Source organism: Puntigrus tetrazona, chromosome 20 (genome assembly GCF_018831695.1).
Source record: "Puntigrus tetrazona isolate hp1 chromosome 20, ASM1883169v1, whole genome shotgun sequence".
Classification (NCBI taxonomy): Eukaryota; Metazoa; Chordata; class Actinopteri; order Cypriniformes; family Cyprinidae; genus Puntigrus; species Puntigrus tetrazona.
The window spans coordinates 9,102,294-9,125,587 of record NC_056718.1 but is presented as its reverse complement, the minus strand read 5'-3'; the positions used below and the strand labels follow the sequence as shown (position 1 = coordinate 9,125,587).

The following is a 23,294-nucleotide window of genomic DNA, read 5'->3' as shown; positions in this document are numbered from 1 at the left end:
GGGGTGATATCTGGGGGAAGAGGTCTTGGTCTACCCCCAAAAAATGGGCGTCAAATCTTTGCACAACCCCCTACAACGGATTAAAATTAGTTTCTCAAATGAATAATGAATTACTCATTTGCAAAGAAAAAATTCTCTCCCTCTTTGTACATTCAATTCCCCTCGACTCAATTTTCCCCAAACACAATCCAACAAAGTGAAGCTTTGCTTACTGCAGGGAAAGTCTGGCACCAACAAAAGTGACATGTGCCACAATTATGAAGTGTAAAATTCCTTTTCCACAACCCTCCCCCTCATCTTTTCATTTGAGAGTTGGTAATGGTGCAATTGAGGCAATATGCTTTGCATTAGCAAGAAAAAGATTATGCTTCACTCTGATGGATGAGTAATTTTGTGGATAGGGGTGAAACAGCGAGAGGGTGGGGTCTGGAGAATGTTGTGGTCTGATTCCAGATATTCAGATCCCCTTCCGACCTCAAACTCTGGATGGCCTTCTGTCTTCACTTCACTCAAAGGACACAAGATAGTACCATTAAGTGTGATCTTAATGGTTCTTTTGACAAGTTATCTGATAAACCTGCCTCGAGTCAAGCTCAAACACACTCATGGACTATAACAAAGACAAAACGAGAAACATTTCTATGTTTTAAAATGAAGAATGGGAAACAAGAAACTTGCTGGATTGCCAGCATATTTATCAAAGGAATGTTTAATTAGTTTTCTGGTGGTAACACTGTGTGAAAATGTTTGTTAACCAATATTAAAAACAATAAATAAATACAATCCAGATGCTGTGATGACAACCAGATCAAAGCTAATGGTTATTAAAGTTTAAAAGTGAAGTAGAATTTCCAGATTGGTTTATGTTCCAACCAATAAAGATTGACTCCTTAAAAGATATTAAACTATATTTAAAGGAATATAAAATGGATAGAAATACAAAGATGTACTTACTATGCAGTAGGCCACCAGGGCTCCTTGGGCAAATCCAGCTAAAACATCAGTGGGGTGGTGCTTGTGATCAGAAACACGTGATAACCCAGTATAGAAGGCCATCATTAGCAAGGTAAACTGCAGGAGTGGCCTCAGCAGACGGGCTCCTCGCCATGTGAACCGAGACTGCAGGTAGAACTAAAGAAACAGAGATTAAAAGAAATTGAATCAATGGGAACACTTGTGCAACTTATGTTTTTATACATAATCGCTGATATAATGCAAAAAGTTAGGATTAGGTAAAAAAAAATTAGAAAAGAAAGGGAGGTGGAGAAAAAAAAATATGGGAGAGAATGTGGGGGGTGGAGAACCCAATGTAGAGCTGGTCTCTCTTTCTTTAGCCACCTAAATCCAAAGACCCCTTGTAGAGTTCACTTTCTGGGAACAGGAAGACTCATTAGGGTAAGAAAACAAATGATTGAGGGTTACAAAGACAAGGGGAGGATGGGGGTCGGGAGGACAAACTGTTGGACGATGCTCCGGTGGCTCATCAGTCCTGAAACCCTTCAAGCCGGGTCAGTTAAGGACCCTGCACTCATCACCCTCCCTTAATCATCCATCACCACCCAAGATGGAAAACTTCCATTACGTTTGAAACCACAGCAGACAACAAAACACACCCTAGCACATACACACTAACTGATAAACATCCATGCAAAAACTCAGACGATCTGTTAGACAAAACAAACAATAACCGTCTTGAGCTTTGAGCTCCAAACGAAGGTGTGTACGAGGTCATGTCTGTTTTCCTGAACAGCTCTCTCCTTGCTCCAAAGGCATTGTGTGTGTAGAGAGGAAGGAATCCCTCCCTGAGGATGTTTGGGAGTTGGAGTTTCCTCACTGGATGAAGTTCTCAGATGATGCGAGGATGGGTGTGCCGGCACAAGCAGACTGACAGCTCTTCAAGTCTTTGCAAATTTGATTTTAATAAACAACCAGAGTTCTCTGCGGTCAGGTAATGACGTTTCTGGAGCATTTAACTAGGCAGAAGATTAGCATTACTGCTACTTGTGCCAAATATGCTTAAACATCCCAAAGCCTGAAGATAAAATAGAGGCCTCCTCAATCATTTCAATTGACCTTATCTCATAAAAACATCCCCTCAGAACGGAAGGATGGCAGAGTGATAAACATCTAAGGGTGTCTGTGTGCGTCTGTGCATTTATGCCTCAAACGATTGGAATCAACATATGGCCTGCGGTCTCATTATTTCAATTTACATTGTGACCCAAAGCAGGATGTTTTAAAATGGGCTGAAACAAAACCTTCAGCCATTTTTGCCTGAATCAGCAACTGTTTCTTCATCTTACGCTACTGTATATGAGCTGTTGGGTTTACAGCTGGTTAAAGAGAAGAGTTAGATGTCACAGATGACTGACTGAAATGGAGATGCTTACTTGATTATATGGCTGAAGTTCATCTGAGGCGAATGATAAATAAATAAATTCATACTCATGTTCACTGTGGTCCAGCTTGGCCTCGATGTTGGCAGTAAAGAGAGAATTTTAACCAAGTATCTGTAGCTGTTTCAACCACAGACTTTCATACACTTGGCATTCCTTTACCAAAAAAAAAGCCCTGTGGCGAACTTACAGAAAAAACGTGTCAATAATATCTTTGATCAGGCCATGTGAATGTAATGGAATGCTCTTCAACCACAGATCTGTGGTTTATGGAAACAAAACACTCTGTTTGCTTATTTCTGAGCGCAAACTAAATTACAAAAGCAAATCAATAAATTAGGACTGTTAAAATGAAAAACTCAATGAGTAATCCCTGAGGTTTCCCTTCCTCTTTATTTTGTTCTTGTTTTGTTATTGCCTTTCAAGATTTTTTTTTCTCACATCAGACTGAGAACAAAATAATTTTATGTTTACTGTTCAAATTATTTATGAAGGCTTCCAGCATTCTTTTCTTTTCTTTTCTGCACTAAAATGGCAAAAAGAGAGTTCTGGTGTATGTTGGACTGTTAGAGGTCATGGAAGGGTGACGTCCGACACACAGGGAGTCCTGCTGACGCTGATCTCTTTAGCTGTAAGCCAGAATGTCTGAGTCTGGAGATGTAGAGATGAGTTCTGTGACTTCTCCAAACTCTTAAAGTGGCTCTGTTCCTCAGGGCGAGAGTGGGGTCCTCTCCACACGTAGACATCCAAGAGCTGATAAGAACAGCAGAGCCTGAGCACCCTCACGGCTCAGATACAGTCCATCAAATCTACCTCTTAGTATCCTGCTATCAGACCTCAGATAAGCCAAACGTGCCGCAGACTTTGTGGGATGTATATGGCTCTCTCATCTCTGTGCTTTGTGAGGTGGTGGCAGCAGGAATGGCAGACGGTGTGGTCTCCAGCGACATGCGAACTCAAAACACAACACATACACACGCCCTGTGCCCACATGAGAAGTAACACACTCTTGTGCAGATAACACCCTGTCCCGCTGACAGTCTCCATCCAGTTCCTCCCTGCAGGAGATATTGTCAAACGGAACAATGGAAAAGATCCTATTGGGCTATTGAAGTGAATTTGTGAATAAATTATTCAGATATTTTGTGAATTAGCATTAATTAAAAAGGTCAGGCTTTATTAATATGCATTCAAGAATTGAACAATGCTATTTTAAAAGTCGGGAGCATACCAATAGAACCAGGCCAACAGAACTAAGTAAATTTTTTTAAGCCAAAATTAACATTAATTTAAAAATGAAATTTATTGTATTACTTCAAAAGACTTGGAATACAGTATCTGAGTAATATGGACACCATTTGATCATTTTTTACATGCTTTTGCGTCTATTTTAAGAAAGTTCCCAGTTCAATGCATGGAAAAGAGTGACCAGTACAGCCATCAAGCTTTTTTCATTTTTTGTTCTGTAAAAGAAGGTCATGCAGGTTTGGAATAATAGGAACGAACGGGTCATATAAGCAGCCACAAAATGGCATGTTCAGTCCAATTTGGTAAGGAAAAAACAAATGTGGTATAATGAATCATGTAATCTCAATAAAAAAGGTGAGTGTGAGAAAAACTATACTATACTATTTTGAAAGAAAAGACTTTTTCATGCCGCTGTTCATGGTTTTGTCGAAGCGTACTTGCGCTTGAATCTTGGCAGTTCTGGTAGAAAACAGTCAAACTTCACCACTAAAGCCTTTTCTATCCTGACCTCAGGTCCAAAAAATATTACTGCAAAGCCAACTTCTCCTCGCCACATGTTAATAACCACAACATACAGAAAAAATAAGCCTAAAAACAAGCAGGTAGAAGATTTACTTGTGTTACTACTCTGCCCATGGTCTCATAATACTCACCTCCTGTTCTCTGGTCACTACAGCTGACTAAAGCATCTTATGTCACCATGCGGTTTGAGATGCTCAGTGACACAGCAGCCAAACCAGAATCCAATGGACTAAGAAGTGTGGAGGTCATAGAGAGGCTAGGAAATACCGGTTTGCTGCCCACAAAATGCCCACATACACTTGTTCTCCAGGACAAACTGATATGCTGTTCCAACTCAATAAGAGCTGCATGGATGCTGTGTATTAAAGACCCTTTAATACACCATTCAACCACATAAATGTACAGTACTAGCAGTCACTGTAAGGAGCAGAGAACTTATTAAATTTAGGTGTCTTAATCTGACTGTGATCTCAATATCTGGGTAACTATATATAGATAATTGTTGCTTCATTGTTCATTCTAACCAATCTCAATCAAACTGCAGTTGGGTTATTTTTATTAGGTTAAAATAAAGCAATGAAAACATAACATAATAAAAAAACATGCTTACTGAAAATTATGCAAATAAACTTACCCCTAAATTTTGCTTATTAATAAAACTACCCCTTTAACATGAATATTGAGATTTTTTTAAAAACAGTAAACGGTACATTTTTAAAACAGTAATATTGTAAAATATTTTATATTTGAAAATTACATTTAAATTGTGGTGCTTAATGTTTTTGTGATTAAACTATTAAAGTTTAAAAATGACGAAGAATTAAATGATTAATTATAAATAATTATACAAATTAAATTATAATAATATGCATTTTTGCACTTAAAGCAGTTATTGTTTCGGAATGTTTTAAAGTGAATTTAATTATTTTAATTGAAAATATATTTAAACAATGAAACTGTTTTACTATCTGCCTTAAAAATAACGTTTTCTTAAAAAAATTAAATAAAAGAAATCTTAAAAATTATGCAGACTTCATGAAAATTCATTGTGATTTTTTTTATGTAACTGCTATGACTTTCACAAAAAAGTGAGATCAATTTATTAATACGTGTCACTGAGGAAACAGGTGTGGGTTCTGTTTTGAGGTACTGTGCCAGAATGATTCATTTGCAAATTTGGTGAGAACAAAGGCCATCTAGTTTTGACCTAGGTTGCGTTTGTGCAAATAAAAGGGATCACAAGACTGGTGTGAGCCCTCATTATGACTTCAGCGTCTGACCCATGAAGCATGACAGCTAGACTGAGATAATTACAGGGAGTGAGCCCGAGAACAGCAACACTCCAGTCAATAAGACCATTTCGCTCGCTCGCTCTACTCAAAGAGCACTTTCCTCCACTTGTTTTTCCAGTTTTTCAGATTTATCCAGGTCTGTAATTTTGTTTATCGCGCTTTGTGCTTAGATATCTCAGAGCGCTCCCTCCAGGCCTCTCGTTTTTAACTTTGAAGGCCAAGAGCAGATGGTAAAATAATCTTAGATAGTCAACCTGTATCTTAACATAATAGTCTATTCACATGTTCACATTTTAAAATGAATTTTGACTACACTCTGGCTTCAACTGTGAGAAATCTGGCCAGGCTTTCCGATAAAATCTGAGCGATTTGCCCCTCGGAGACACTCGGAGACAAATCCAGGCTTTAAAACCAAGATGATAATTCAGATTGCAGTGGCTGAAGTTATAAAGAAGGTTTCTGGGAGAACTCAGCGTTTAAAAATCCTGTTTTTCTCAGCGCTTGCTTTTCTCCATGAATAATGATGTGGAACACTGGCTGACATCTCTCCTGCCTTGTGGCTAATCACAAGTAAAATAAAATGTGCAAAAGCTGATTGTTTTAGTCACAAAACACTCAACAGAACCTGCCCTTGGTCTGTTTCTCAACGTACCGCTTCCTCTTGCATAGGAAGTGTTCAGGTCAGTGTTTCGGGCGTCAGGCCCAGCTGTCAAAGTCACACATTAATTTAATGGCTGTTTTGAGAGCATTAGAACCAAACCTGCATGAGTTTGCGAACGGGTTTTGTGGCCTCAAAAGCAAATAACCTCGATCACTCTCCTAACTTTCTCAAATGATCTCTCAAAACCCTGAGAATGAACATCTGGCCACCTCCATTAGCAGAGCGGCTCTGCCCCCTGCCATCTGAAAGAGTGAAAGGTGGAGGGGCCCATGGAGATGCTGATGATTTAGATGCAGAAAGAAAGGATTTGAGTAAAAGGAGGGAGGCGTGGAGGGCCGTGCGTGTGAAAAGTCTGAAGCCTTTGAAAGAGGCTTTACATACAGTGAGAGACTCCAGGAGGTTGAGCGAAATCTGCCTTTGTGTGTATGTAAAGCTATTTTGGGGATTCTGCATAATTAGTGTAAAAAAAAAATGTAAAAGTGCGTGATCCATTCAAAAAGAGAATATAAATAAAGCATAAGGGATGAGGGAGAAACGAAGGACAACTTCAGAGAGAAGGGAAGTCTATACAGCTGCACAAATAAAAACAGGTGGAGTGTGTCCATCCGGGAGATGAACAAGGAAAATAAGAGTGACCCACATTTCGGAGACCCACAGAGGAGGGTGAGAGGGAGATAGAGGGTGCTCGTTTCATACTAGACACAACAGACAATGAACAGCTCTTTGGTCAAGTAACAGAACTGTGACAGTGTGAGAGCGCTACTACTTACTGCCAGATACAGCATGGTGTACATCGAAAATGAAGCGTGTCCAGAAAAGAAAGATTTCCTGTAGGGAGAAAAAAAAAAAGACATCAACAATGTGTTTCATTATTAAATATTATTAAATTTACATGTATTTATTTCAAGTTTCTATGGAAAAAAAGAAAAAGTATGAATAGTACGAATATAAATATACACATGCAAATACACGGAAATATTTTCAAAATACATACCTAATAAACATACATAGTACACACAGATTATTTACGTAAATATATGTTATCTCGTGTGCATGTTGAGTGTTGAGCTCACCTGGCTTCTTGTACTTTGCTTTCATCTCCGCTACATGTGTACTCAGTAATATATCCCAGAGAGCAGTTGATGGTAGAGTAGTCGGGCTTACAAACGTCTAGGAAATGAGGCCTCATTCGTCCAACCGAGACCTTGGCGATGTCTGTAAATGATTGGCTGACGGCGCAGCCGAAGATGAACACGCCCACTTGTCTGTAAAGGGCGGAGACATATGGATTTCCCACAAACGATTTGGAGCCCTGGTTCAGGTAATGGATCCTGTAGCATTCGCCAATCACAATCTAGAAAAATTATTCATATGCAATGAAATAAATTAAATAAATCACTAAGATTGATATTACATACGGGCTCTGTTCCAAAACCTAGCGAAATTCTAAGACGACATCACGAAAAAGACAATTATAAATGTATTGTGCAAAGATTAATGGAAAAAGGTGGCAAATGAGCTAAGAGCATCAGTTAAATTTTGCTAATATTAAACACTAAATCAATTTGTGTGATGCCGGCCGCTTCTGCCTGCATAGTGCTCCAATTCGCACACTTATTATGTTCAACGATGTTTGGGTTGCCTATGTAGGCAGCTGCCTATATAGACACTAGAAAGCGAGGAAGCTCACTAGGACTTGAAACAGAGCTCAGTATCATTAAGATCATAAATTGATGGTGGATTTGTGAAGTCATACCACAAACATTAATGTGTCAATATATAATATCACAAGATTTCAGTGGTCAGGTCATAGGCATGCAGGGTGGAGTTAGACAAACATGCAAATGAGGTACCAGTTAGGAAAGCACATTAATCAAAAAATGCAAGAAGAAACGAGTGAAAGAAATGAGAAAACGAGTAACTTGAGTTATGACTGAGCATGGCCTGCCCATTGCTGGTGATATTTTAATGATATGGAACATATTATGTTTCTAAAGGCTTTCATATGAGCAGTTAGAGCATGGGATTTTAAAACTGAGGTCTGTGCCATTTGAAACCAATAGGACGTAAATCTGAGAAAAGAGGCAAGGGTTATGAAGTACATAAACCATGCCTTAATGAGATATTTACTATCTCTTGCTCTCTTTTTTCTTTTCTCTCTTCAAACTGTAGAGGAACGCTGTTGTGGTGGTAGTGAAGAGTGGGACTGCTTTGCCTGAGGCCCAACCAAACTAGGAATGGAGACACTGCTAATTAACTACAGCTGTGTGAGGGGTGCCAACACACACACACACACATATGGAGAGACACATATATATATATATATATGCACACGCTGTCCTTATTTTAATCAGGAGAATTGCTGAGCATGGGAACATGTCTACTCCAGACAGTGAGGCACGCATGTCTCCATATAAGATCTCCATGGAGTCATGGTTTGGTGTCGTGCCAGTTTACAGGGGCTTTTACTGCAAGACCACTTCCTTCATCTCCACCACTTTATTCCATAAGGGGATCGCCTGGCATGTTGAAGTTTTGTTTTGAAGATTTGAAGTAATCTGGTTTGAGGCTGCACTCTTTCTTGTTCTTCGTCGAACATGTGTCGTCCAGGTGATTGGGTTCATTTGTAAGAGGTTAACCTTTTGGCAGCTGTCACAAAGGCCATGAATGTCTACTAATTCAACACCTCAGCAGCTGTGGGGCGCTTTAAATCTCTTATCCAGATTTATCTGCACTCAAAATTGAATTTTGCTAGGCTTTTCTCCTTTTTCCCCCCAAATTCAATTCACTAAATTAATTACATTTCACAAAATCTGTCAAGAACGTATTCTGCTCATTTCTTTTTGATTTTGGAGTGAAATATAAATTTATTTTATTTTAAATATGATTTTATTTATTTAGCACATTTTCCATTACGACAATTATTCCTTTTTAATTTTTACTGTATCACGTTAATCAAGTAAATACATTTTAAATGTACTATATTGCAACTTCAGCATTTTAAATGTCTGTTTACAAAATAAATATTCAAATAAATGATAGCATCAAGAGAAATTACAACATTTTAATCTAAATAAATGCTTGTCAGCATTTGCCAGGAAAGCATTAAACGTATGTCTATCTTAGCAAGCTTATATTGCATTACTGATTACATTACATTACTATTGTTACATTACCGATTTATAAATTGCTCTTTATTAAAAAGTAAAAAAACAAAAAAAGAGCAATAAATCAGAATGTTTGTTATGTTTTTCTTATTTAAAAGCAAAACATGCTACATATATATATATATATTTTTAAAGCATGCTAAAGAGTACTTTTTGTAACATTAACTTTAATTTATTTAATTTATTTTTTTAGTAAAAACCCAAAAAGAGCAATATATCACAACACACTTGTAGACAAAAGAAGACAGAACAGAAAAGAGAGACTAAGATCGAGACAGAAAGAAGAAGAGGAATAGCGATAGCCCCTGACCATGATACACCTCTTGATGTTGAGTTATTCAAATATTTTAAATAAAAGGGTGGGATTGGGAGGATTGGTTAATAGATTTAAAAAAAAGAGTTATCTACTATAAGTCAACATTTAGTTCTACAATTAGCCTATTTTACTAATATCTGCTGTCTAATGGGGGTGAAGGATGGAAATGGGATGTTTATATGAATTAGTGGTATATTTACATGAATATATATATATATATATATATAAGAGAGGAACTTACAGAGAGGATGGCAATTAGAATGCCAGCGGCACAGAGCACGGCATCGCTTATGGTGTCCCCGTTTTTATACGGGTACTGGATGGACTGGTCACTGCAGTAAAACCCGCGATGGTACGGCTTGATTGTGCTAGTTTCAATTATCAGGAAAGGCAGGACAGCTACAGCAAAACACAGACACACGCACACAAAGAGAGAGAGTGGGGAGAGAGAGAGAGAGAAAGCAAGAGATTTCAGGTCAGTCACAGAAAGACACACGCAGGTAGCGGCACAGCACAGCACACGGCAGCCGAGGATTATGGGAAATACCAGGCAGGGGAGTGGGGTCTGAAATGGAAGCTCGGCTTCTGAGAGAACTGAAAGGCTACACGTAGTTAATGTTTCTCTGCGATTGGCACTACGCACTAGGTTATAAACTATAATAACTCTCTCAAAAGACTGCATTTCCCACACAGTTGCCCCACTCGCCTGGCCCCATGTCCCCTGTCTGAGGCCCCTCTGTGGGGCACTTACGCTGGCAATGGGCAGGAGGAGGCCCACGGCTGTGAGCACAGAAGAAGGCACAGTGCTGCTTTTATAGGCGTAGCGGATACTGTCGTCCGCGCAGTAGAACCCACGCTGGTACGGCTGCACTGTCGATTTATGCAACACCATCGAGGGCAGCATAACTACGCAAAAAACACACACACACACAGACCCCACGGGGCGTGTCATGATACACACACTTACCTGGGATGGCAGGGGTGTTTCAAATATAGCATAATATATAGTAAAAAACACTGAAAAATCTGTATGTTTTAAGCCATAGGCATGTTTTCCTTATTTAAAAGCAAAAACAAAGCAGATATTATTAATAGTGCTATCAAATGATTAATTGAAAGTAATCACATCCAAAATAAAAGTATATTTAATATAATATATTTAAACAATTATATATATATATATATATATAAAAAAATTGTATATACACATGTAAATGCTTTTTAAAATATGTACTGTATGTCTGTGTATAAAATTGCATGCAATTAATCAGAATTAACCATTTGACTGCACTAATTATAAAAAAATATATATATATATATATATATATATATATATATATATATATATATATATATATATATATATATATATATATATATATACCAAATCCAATGCAAAAAGCATGAAACTAAGTGTAAAAAGCCTTTGTAAAAGGAGATGAATGAAAGAGGAAAACTAAAAGTTCTTCTAGCCTTTATCTAATCTTACAAACAAAGCACTAGCTTTAAGTGCTGCTACTACAAGAGCTCTGTACACAAAACCCTCACAGTCGGCACATAATGTACTGTGTATCCAATGCAAATTGACTTGAAGTAATGGTTTGCGCGTTTACTAATTAAGTAATTTGGGCAAAGCAGCACAATAGCAAGACAAGATTCCCTTTCCTTTGGCTTGGGCTCAGGGCTATTGTCAGCGCAAAGTAGCTTAGAGCTAAAGACAATGCGGCCTAATGGCATTAAGCAAAGCTTTTCGGCAAACGATACTGTATGGAGGGCATCAGTGAACTAATTCAATATAGATAAGAACTGCTAATGAACACTAAACCCGTCAAAGTCCTTACCTGTTTTGTGTTTCTGTACTTATACTGAGTACTTGTAAAAGTTAATGTGAGGATTTAACAAGAAAAAGATTTGTGCCTCTTTAGTGACACCTTTAGAAACACAATAGATTATTGAAATAAATACTGGGATTGAATTTTATTATATATATATATATATATATATATATATATATATATATATAGGATTAAGATGCTGTCTAGGTAGGAAGCTCTGTAAACTTTGGAACAGAGAAGGTATATGGACACTTTGGAGACAGATTATGTTAAGTTTTCAGGTTCATTTGTGGTTTTGCTACAACATTTTCACAGCGGTTTGGTTCATGTCTTTCTGCTTCAGAAACTATGATGGAAGCACTTTTTGTGGTTAAAAGCAAAATCCTAAAGACTTATGTTTGTGGAGGGTTTCCCTTGGTAAAGAAATTGACAACAAACTTTGTGCACATTATTTAGCACGCATGTATTTTTTTCAGTAAGGAAAGGGACAAATACCAGACTGGGACCTCAGCCCAAAATGGCTGACTCATTAAAATGTCACACGTCCTGCAAAACACACGTCAGCTGTCATCATCCGGCCAACGGCGGGAAAAATAAATACATATTTTCAAATCAAAGCAAACTAAACATCAGACTCAAAGTTGTGGTGGGAGCTTTGAAAGTTCCCCTTGAAGGATTGTAAAATGTGTGAATAGCAAGAAAAACAAAGCTTAGCTTACGCCGACCACCCAAATGTCTGGAACGGTGTTTGGAGCAAAAGAGAGATGGGGGCGTTTGGGCTTTTTGTGGTTGTAGAGAGAGTAGGCTGCAGCCGTGGTGACTGATCCTTTCTAACACACAAATATATACATACAATAAACCAAACCTTTAAGACGTAAGATCACACCAGCACTGGGAACCAGAACGTTCTGAAAGACAACTACCCTTGGGCCCCTTTGCTTCTATGCGTCAGTGAAACCTACTTATTCCTAAACCCTCAAAAACATCATGGCGATGTTCTTAAGCGAAATGATATTCAAACACATTCAAAGGAACAACATGTTGTGGTTTTTCAGACATAAGGTCACGTACAGCATAAGCTACTTCATCTGCATGCGGTCAAACACCTCTGTCTTTCTTCTCGATCTCTCTCTACTATTTCAACAGATGGGCATTACCAGAATTAAGGAAGTAGACACTTTCCACACCTGCAAAAATACAGGACTTTGGGCCACAGGAGTTTGTCTAAAGTTTTCTCACGGGTGCTAGAGTTGAGGACGCTCAAAGAAACTTGATTTGGCTAAATCAACCTCAGAGTATGAGACTGGGTGGAGGGAATACATGGAGCTAAGGTGCATATGCGGAAACACATGCAGACATGGACGCGCATTCCTCCTCTGCGCTGCTTGTGATGTTTTCGGATCTGCTCTGACCACAAGGTCAAACACGCTTGGAGTGTCTGGAAAAAGCCAAGTCCTAGTGATCACATTTCATCATATGCGCACGCATGTTCATGTACGGACAACGCAGACTATATACATTTCTGTCAGGGTGTGTATATATCTGCACAAGAATAAAGTCAAGTTTGTTAGACGAGTGGGGGAAATTACTCCTATTGATCTTCAAGCTTGAGTACAATCCATCTTTAGTGGATTAAATACTGATTTATAAACAGCTCTTACGTAGTAGGGAGGTTAAATATGTTGTATAGTGCATACTTTAGTGGTCTCCATAGTATAAACTTAGCACAACATAAAGAGGTTCACTGAGCAGCCACAAAACCTAAATAGTTCTGAAATGTGTGTTTGGGTATGAAGACCTCCACATTGCTTCCAAGTGTTTGTGAAAAGCCTTCTGTCTGTGTCCAATGCTGCTGGCTTTGAGCCTGCGTCATGCCAGCACGCTGTTGTTTTGCCGCCCATTTCATCACCACGAGAAGGGATTGGTATGCTGAGACTCTACTCAATCTTGTCTAGCTCTTTTTTCTCACTCCTCCACAATAAAAGGCCAATATTCATACTGAATGATGCGATCTGAAGAGCAACTCTAGCAGTTAACATCGAGCCATGAATCTTATGAGGGAGACAAAGGTTTGAATGCCGTCCAAAGGCTTTGTGATCTGATGAAAAGGTAGAAAAGAGTCAACTATTTTAGAGAAATAATATAATATGCAAGTCTTTGCATTTAGTTAACTAGTTCTGAAGTGCTCTGAAGATTTTAAATACCACTAACAAACTGAGACTGGGACTAGATCAGTTGTGATTTGTTGTTTTATATCTACTATAACTCTCTCTTAGCTTTCCTGGTACAATAGTAACTATGTGGCTCAGTAACTATGAAAGAAGGAAGGGAGGAAACCACGAGGCTGAGGTCTGTGCAAAGTTAATTAAATAGAAATAAATTCAGGTTGATTCACAATGAACCCATGGCCAAAGCTAAAGACTGGTGACCTACAGACACAAAGAGGGCGCTGTCCAAGTTAAATAGCTCTTATCGTATCTTCGTGTCAGGGGAACCATGTGAAAAATATTAAAAGGTTAACTGATGTCAAACAGACTAGTGTCCTTGTCAAGACATATTTACGTGAAGTCAGATATAACCAAATTGCAATTATCAATGTGCAATATATACAATCAAGCAATCAGTGTCATAAATTTTTTTATATGATGCTTTAAAACAATAATTTTAAAAGATTACTTCCGCTTATTAAACAAATAAAAAAGTTATAATTTGTGTATGAATCAATTTGGTCTCTGACTTATGAGCTTAATGAAAAACAATGAAGCCAAAATCTATCTGGACCTCAAGCACCAAGCATACACCAGACACGCTCGCAAAACAATTATAAGTGGGTGGCAAAATGGTGCATTGTGGGGGAAATTTTTCTATTCGCTTTATCAGATGTGGGCATGCAGCCTTTCTGCCTTAGAAGGGGAACGACTAGACGCCGGTTAGACGCTATGGGCAACCACTGAGCTGGGACTTCACAGGCACAGTTGCTGATAGGCCAGAATGGAAATCAGTTGTAGAAATCAATGTTTATATAAGAAATGGGACAATTCTTATTGGACACTATTGACTATCAGTGGCTGGTTATGCAGACATGTGCCCTGGAGGGAAACCTGTTTGTGTGTCTGCTGGGAGATTACACTGACAGATCGTATGTGAAATTGTGTGAATGTGTAAAAGATTGTGGCATAACACTTACAGCTTTGATTGACTTTGACTGCTCATCTTGTCCAACTGGGTCACATCCACCAGAAACAGCCACCAGAAGTAATGCAGTCTGACAGAATCACAATGTTGCTGGGTCAAGCTAGTTGGAATGTTCAAACTATTTTTTAATAGCGTAAAACCTTATTAGACATCTGTTCAGAATCCTAAACCATTAGGACTTAGGATCTAAAATGTTTGACCTTTCCTTCAAAGCTTATGAAAGCTTCTCGCTCTAAAGGAAGTAGTGGTATTGACTGCGTGATGAGGTGAAAGGGAACTGCATTGTGAAGCAGAAGCCCTGAATGACTATTAAAGGCCGATCTGTCATTGTTGGAACAAAGATGCACTGGTAAAAGAAAGAAGAAGGAAGAAGGCTTTGCAAAGAGATGCATATGCAGAAAAAGGCCTTCTCCCGACAGGGGCCGTCTGCCCACGAACAATGACTGCATAAGCACAAACATCATGACACTCTCACACACATACGCACAAAGCAGAGACAAGATAAGAACACACATTCAGTGTAGCGTGACTGCTTCTGTGTGCAGAAGACCTGAGGTAAGCTAGCATGAAGTACAAATTTAAAAATGTGGCTGGAGAAATACACACAAACAAAGATTCTCTGAAATAGGAACCACAATTACCACAACACATGATCCAGACAAGTCTCTTCATAACGCGGCCCTTGTCTGAATCATGCATAGCATGCGAGTCTGCCTTAGCTAGTGTGCAAGATACCACAAGAGCCAGAAATACACTCAAAGACTGCTAAGAAAAAGTAATAATGATTTGTTTTACATTTTATGTTCTTTAGGAAAGTCCTCATGAGTCAAACATCAGGTAATTACATAATTTCCTAAAGGAAATAAAGGAATAAAGGAAGTTATGTTAGATAACATAGTTCTTCTGTAAATGCCTACTGCTGGTGATTCACTTCACTCATAGGTAGCACCTTGTACCAGAAATATGGTGTCAGGATTTGGATGGTTAACATAACCACTATTAGCCAACTCAAATGCCATTGAGATGAATGGAAAAAGTTAACAAGATATCTTTCTCCAGGTCCTATACAGCTCCTGGCCACAACTTTGTTCTCTTGTTCAACACTTCAGGTTCTTGGCTGGAGAACATGTTGGGCACACACCCATGAGCAACCTGAGTCCCAAATGGACACAATGAGTCTGGGGTGAACTTGATTCATAAACCCGATATGAGGAAAGACCTTCTCAACAATTTTCAATCAATAATGGCAGCAATCAGGACTACACCTTGTGGAAACAATGCACATGTGACAGCAGGCAAGAATAGAACAATTTTAGATACAAGCATGTCCTCTGAGGCCACTAAGAGGTGACGTGACGGTGTGTTATTTAGCTTTGAGCTCCTATGATGGCTTTATCATTAGTGATCTGCCAAGGGATTGTGGCCAGGGTCTTCACACAATGCGAGAGCCTGTGGAGGATGCAGAGCGAGAGGGAACGGGCATGGTAACCCCTGTGGGAATCTGTTTAGAATGAGTGGCCCATTGCCAGCTCTCATGAGACTCTCACTGGCTGAAAGACTGAAGCTGAACACAAAAGAGAAAGCCACCCCTGCTGGGAACAAGGGAAATGTAAGAGAAGGGCTTAATTAATTACTGGGAGAAAGGTAAATGGAGGGAAGGAGACAGACTACAAGAAGAGAGTTTGGTCAAAGAAATATAATGCAACGCCAAAACAGGAAGCATACTGTATATTTAGAACAAAGTGTGTATGGAACGAGGTCAATAATATCTGAAGAAAGCCATCCTGGCATTCCCATTCATCTGCTCTGCTAGGGCCACTGCTCTGCTGACACAGGACTCTCAAAAAGTCCTGGATGCAATTTTATGTCCCAATCACCTGTGACATAAAATGCTGTGTGACTAATCACTTTGTTGAGGTGGAAATGATGTCATGACAAACCTAACTGGCTGATGTCACCACATGAACATGCACAGACCCAAACCCTACACTATTCTGAGTTACACCCTGTCCCAAATGACACCCTAAAACTTTGCGATGCTCATCCAAGTATAAATGTGCATTAAGGGCGCAAAGCAAGAAATGGGACACTGTGGACTTCACAGGCATACCAAGAAACGCAAGCCCATAAGACTGATCAAGTGCACCATTTGGAACTGGGCCTTGGTATGTATATAGTATATCCCTGTTAACCAGTCAAACCTTGACCCCTTGGTGAGGACATGCCATTTATAAAAACACTGCACTTGCTCTCTGGAATGAGAAGACCTGTGTGGGATTTTTCAGAAGTCAGAGGTGCATTTCAAACTTGATTGACATTTCCGAAACTCACACACACATCCATTCTGGCACCCAGACACAAAACCCACCTAGACTAAACACTAAAAAGAACACACAAAAGTACACACAGAGAGATTAACGTTGTTGGTCACCTTTGACCTATGCACCCTGACCTCTGGAATGTGTGGTCTCAGTAGCACCCTGTATGCATCCTTTCTTCTGCCTCTAATGCGGTACAGAAGCACTTACCCGCACACTAAAACCTTAGCCGTGACCCATCACTTACAGATATCCATGACAGAAAGAGACTATTTCATACAAACAGAATAACACAGTCCAGTAACAGATCAATGTGGGCAAACGCGGATCTACTAACACCATTTCCATCTGACCTACCCGGTTAACTAATCAATACTAATTATATTTGTGTCTCTCAGTTCGACTACACCAAAGTATCACTACATAGATGCACTGCCCGCAAGGCCACGTTTTGTGCTTCATGTTGTCTCCAAAAGCATAATTCTACTGGAAAGTAACAAAAACCGCAGAAGTAATAAAATGGAATCAAGTCAGAACAGATTTGATGTTCAACATTTAGTTATATGGGGTAGGATTTTGGACCAATGAGATTGAAACGAGATAAACCTTGGTCAAAGGTATTGTGCTAAAACTGACCAAATATTTTGCACTTGTCAAAGAAGCTTGGTTAAGAAAAACAGACTTGTGAATGTTTGTTTTGTTTATGACCGAAACGACTGTGTTTTCAAGTACTGTATGTGAGAGGGACCCCTGGCTGTCACTGTTCTCTGCTCTCACACACACACCATGGTCGCTTCGTTAGCTTTGTCTATGCAAGCTGCTGTGGTCAGCAAAGCTCTGCACATTGGCAATCCTACCTTTCTCACTCTCTCAATACATTAGATAGGCTCTGGGGCTGGGGCCCAGCTCAAAACATGTGCTTACGCACAGCAATTTTAACTCACGGAAATCGACGCCAGAGGCATGGCTTTCCACACGGCCATCTGAGTGGACAGCCTTGCAAGAGACCTGATAACACTGTGGGTAAAGGACAAGAATTATGTCCGAAATCACTCCCTATAACCTAGGGGTGTCCAAACGTGGTCCTGAAGGGCCAGTGTCCTGCAGAATTTAGCTCCTACTTGCCTCAACACACCTGTCTGGAAGTGTCTAGTATGTCTAGTACGACCTTGATTAGCTGGTTTAGGTGTTTTTAATTGGAGTTGGAACTCAACTCTGCAGGACAGTGGCCCTCCAGGACCAAGTTTGGATATCTCTGCCATTGTCTTAAATTTAAGAGATACCCATTTGTTGTGTACAATAAAAAATAAATAAATACATAAAAATCAGCCCGTTTAGCTTACTAGCATCATCATACTGGCATAGTAATTCTTATCTTGCATACTATTTAGGATGAACTGCAACAAAACAAAAGCCCTCCAATTCCCAAACATGTCAAAAGTGTTTACTGGAAGAGAATTATTAACAGAGCTTTGAGTCAAGCTGTCTGTGTTTAACAAACATTCTCAAATGAGATGTTTATTAAAATTATAAATATATAAACATATCACCCATCAAAAGTAAAATCACAGAGGAGCGGGGTGTAATGGAAACGTGTCGAAGCTGCTCTGTTATTTAACCTTTTTAATCTTTTCCCCACCCACAAACAGCCCTTAGAGGAGACCAGCAAACAATATATTTTACCAACAGAAGACATGTGGATGCATAAATATAAATTACAGTGGTTTCTTCTAAGAAAATAAGTGTTTCCATGTTTATTTAAATCATGCAACAAATAGGCCTGGCATGTCAAAATAAAGAGATCCCACTTAATCAAGCAGCAAAGGTCTTTAAAAACTTCTTTAAAAGTGTTTCACATTGTTAGGTAGGTCTGTTGACTTTGCCTTTAGGTAAGGAAATGTGCAACTGCACATCTGCTGGCCAGTTTCCCTAGGTCAAAGGTCAAACATAGCCTTTTCCTTCTCACAGTAAAGTGTAATTAAACAAACGAACAACTATCTCTCTGCCTCTTTTTTGCATTTCTTTACCAAGGCCAATAAAACATAATAAACACTTGTAGCTCAGGAGAAGTGGCTTCTCTGGACTGAAGTATCCATCAATCCATTCATCCCTTCAGCCCACTTCAGAGACCCTAAAGTCAGTGGTGTCTCGTGATTCTGGAGGTGTGTGCATTTATGGGTTAACCGAAGCCACCACAGCCTCCTGTGAGCATCTTCATTGGGGTAGAGCCCAAGAGCTGCTCCCATCTTCCACCCTGCCCTGGAGCTCAAGAGAAAGACCTGCCACAGACTTAACACTACAACCAAAGCATCCAAAAATAGCAATCTACGCTCTACCAGAGTGTGAGAGCTGCATTTAGGCTTTTGGTGCGGTGTGTGTGAGAATGAGATCATGGAAATGTCACTGTCTAAATTTGTTTATTATGGTGTAGTCTTTGACTTTAAGTATATTGACATGTTTGTGTAACCTACACTTCTTATTGTGGGTGTGTGCTTCTGCAATAACAATAACATTGCGAGGTGTAAACGATCACAGCATTGTTCTCCGGCTCCTACTCCACCCACCAGGAAACATCCTGGAGAGACAAAACTCTTCTATGATACATACAACATATAGGCCTATATGTGTACATACATTAAGTATACAACTTGTGTACATACAACAAACAGAGAAAAACATTATGGAAATAAGATGGGGAACAGACCTTCAACCCTGCTCCTGGGGACCCACTTTCCTGCAAAGTTCATTTCCAACCTGCTTCAGCACACCTGGCCTGTGACTTTTTAAGTGATCCCGAAGACCTTGATTAGCTGGTTATGGTGTGTTTGATTAGGGTTGGAGCTCTGCAGGAAAGTGTGACCCCAGGAGCAGGGTTGAAACCTAAGGGATAGGGCAATGTTGTAAGCCAGACTCAAGCTCGCATTTACCATATGAGCTCCACAGCTTAATGTACTAACCACTATGCCACAGCTACAGTGTCATTATTGGAATAACAAAATTTATTTATTACAACAACATTTAATCAAGCAACAATTGCAAATAAATAAATAAATAGACGCTGAGGGTAAAAATATAATTACATATAGAAATTGAGTTATGGAGCCCAGAAATACATTATGTATTAAATTATGTTGGAAATACATATTATTAATTTTAGTATTACCGTTTACAGCATATTGTTATATTTTAAATTAGCTTTGCCAGCTTTCATTTAAATTTTAGGTTATGTTTCAGTAATTTACGTGCCTATGTCGTTTTCATTTATTTATTTTTAGATCTATTTTTTGAGTTCACTAATACAGGTCTAACGCCTAAAAGTTTTTCAAGTATACATATTTAATGCTTTTTTTTCAGATTTAATTCAAGTAATAAAATAACATTTTTAATAATGTCAATTAACAGCAACTACACCGCTCTACATCAATGCATTGGCGTCTGCCGAAACAACACAGATGCATTTTTATTTTATTTCATATGAGGAGTTGATTTATACTGGGCCCTCCTAGACCCTTCTCACCCTAGTTTTACAGATATTACACACTTTATTTTTTATAAATCGGTCATTAATAAATAAATAAATGAAACAAAGTTGCAATTCACAAGATAACTTTTACCCTAAAGGCGTGACAAACTGAAACCAAAAACTACATGAGCTATATCATTTGTTTGAGCATTATCCATCACATTAGAATATTACCCATTGTGACACCGGTCTCATTAGCATATGAATGCGCAGAGGGTGCTTGCTCTTTAGGGGCCAGCTAGGCTTACACTCAGGAATGCTGAGCACCCTGGATTTAATCCGTATGACCCAGAAAAAGTGAAAGAGCGCTTGTCGTGTGAAGGCTACAGAGGTCACCCTTGGCCTTTCGGTGCTAGATGAGATTTAAACAGATGCCCACACTAGATTCTCAAAAAAAAAAAAAAAAACATTCCAGAAAACACATGCACACACTCCAGAAAAATTCCAACACCCTGGAATTATAATCAAGCCGAGTGAACTGAGGATGATTGTTCATCAGCCGATGCATCCCACAGACTCGTACACACACAATGCCTCATTTGCTGAAACAATAGCTGACAGGATACAATATAGACTAGCGATAGGAAACAGACTACAATTTAACTGAGAACAAATAAACAAATCATTTGTGCGTTTACCTCGTAGAGAGGCACACAGACCAGCAGGGGCTCCTCATACTTGCTTCCACTCTCCTGAAGATCTTACGCTATTGTTCCGGGCACAAACAGAGGGCCGTAAACCTCCAAAGATATGTGGCCGCAGATCACAGAGAGTGGCGTCCGAGATCGGAGGAATTTAGTGACTGCAACAAACCCGAGGAGTGTGTTATCAGAAGTACGCGCTGTGGATGTGATGGAGTTTTACCCGACTCTATAACCACGCACACACACACACACACACACACACACACAGCCTAAACAGCCCGCTGATGGTCACTCATGCTCATGTCTGGCTGTCTAATTGCTGCCTACGGCGGCCTACGTCGTCGCATAAACCCTACAGGCATATAATTAAACCACATGGCGGCGACCTCAGAAACCAGCCTCTCTTTGACGCACACGCACATACACAAACACCCTTGCAGGTTCTTGTGCAAATAGTCAAACACGTTGTATTGCACATGTGCGCTTAGACATACACAAATACAGAACGTGGGCACTATGTTTTGACAGCGTCATTACCAGCGGTGAAGTGAGGTTGTCTGTGACTCCATCTGAGGCCCAGATGACTCTACTGTACTCCAAGTGCACTCATATGGAAACCATTCCCGCATCACACTGTAACCCTCCAGCCTTAAATGCTGACTATTACAAAATACTGCTCCCCCCGGAGCCCAGAGACTCCTAACTTCGCTTTCCAAAGATCTGTGGCAGCTTCTGATTCAGAGGAATGGCTTCTGAAATGCTGTTTCACGGAACCCAGCTTGATTTTTGGTTAATGGCAAAGTAGGTGTTATTTTATCGTCTAATATGCCACGTCATTGCGTAATAGGCCGAAAAGGCAATTTCTTTTGTCATTCCTCGATATAAAGTTGCTGGAAAATTCTACAGAGGACTGATCTTCTGGAAGGTTGCCTGCAATAAGTCTCAGTGAATGTCGACTTTCTATCTAGCTCTAATCTTGCAGCTTAATGCTTAAAGATACATTTAGTTAACTCTCAAGCTCTAATATGTTAAGCCACGGAGCTCTTTCAGGCAACTAGATTTCAAACCCAGCACAAACCAGTGAGCACCAAAATTTTCTTTTAAAATAACTTTTATTTTTATCTATTTGGGGCTAGTGTTTTTTTCTATGCCCTATAAGAATTCTCTTATGTGAATCGATTCTGGATTTAGCCGATTTATAAAAACAAAGCTAAATAAATAAATAGCTTATCTATTTTAGCAATTTTCAAGGATTCTTTTATGAATAGGACAGAATTTATGAAATAGGGCTTTTATAAAAAGGACAACATTTATTTAAAATAGAAATATTTGTAACACTATACATGTCATTTAATGCATCTATGGCAAAAATAAAAACACACACACACACACATATATATATATATATATATATATATATATATATATATATATATATATATATATATATATATATATATATATATCGGGAGAAATAAATGTACAGCTGAGTGACCGTTCCTAATGTACTAAAAAAATTAGCTGAAAAGCAACAAAAATGTTTTGCAAAACACACGTAAACTATATAGATGGGATATGTAAAAGTTAATGCAGCATTACTACAGGAGGACCTCGTCCGTCCATCTGACTGACAGTTACGGCTGGTCAAAGTCTTTCCTGAACACCATGTGGCAGCTTTAGACGGTCTCCTGCAATTACATCCTGTAAATGAGAGAAAGAGGGACGGTTTGGGGCTCAGGGAAACGACGCAGAAAAAAAAACTGGGGGGGATTACATTTCACAGCACAGCTGGCCACACCTAGGGCAAAGAGTCTGAGCGAGGGAGGGAAAACAGGAGAGCGGCCTAGCGAGACTACCTTTTCCTCTTCCCTCCCTTTCCTGTGTTTGCCCCTGCATACACACCGACCGAAAATTATACCAGATGTCACTTCAAGAGTGGAAGCCGCCCTCGGTCTGCGATGAAGAATTCGAGAAATTCTGGAAAATATTTATAGAGGTGGACCAGACCTTCTCAGCTTCAGAGGTGGAGGTTAATGTAGTCAGACCTAAATGAGAGAGACTCCCAAAGGGTTCTCTGGCACTCCATAACTCCAGCATCGACCTCCTGGAATGTCACGGATAAAGGAGAAGTTAAAAGCAGCTAAAAACAACCAGAAATCACGAGCCCAAAACCTTTT

General features: G+C 39.4%; 1 protein-coding gene across 2 annotated transcripts in view; it reads right to left on the bottom strand.

The window, feature by feature from the left end:
- The window catches only part of plpp3 (phospholipid phosphatase 3), a 35,526-nt gene that overhangs the window by 7,609 nt on the left and 4,623 nt on the right, over positions 1-23,294 (bottom strand). Inside the window, exons 2-5 of one of the 2 annotated variants that reach the window (XM_043219125.1) lie at positions 10,354-10,508; positions 7,193-7,473; positions 6,890-6,947; positions 955-1,131 (exon numbers count right to left, since the gene is read on the bottom strand). In XM_043219125.1, coding sequence (XP_043075060.1) covers positions 955-1,131; positions 6,890-6,947; positions 7,193-7,473; positions 10,354-10,508 — 671 coding nt within the window. Of the gene's footprint in view, positions 1-954; positions 1,132-6,889; positions 6,948-7,192; positions 7,474-9,843; positions 10,002-10,353; positions 10,509-23,294 lie in introns of both variants that reach the window. The other variant, XM_043219124.1, reaches the window with a different exon arrangement.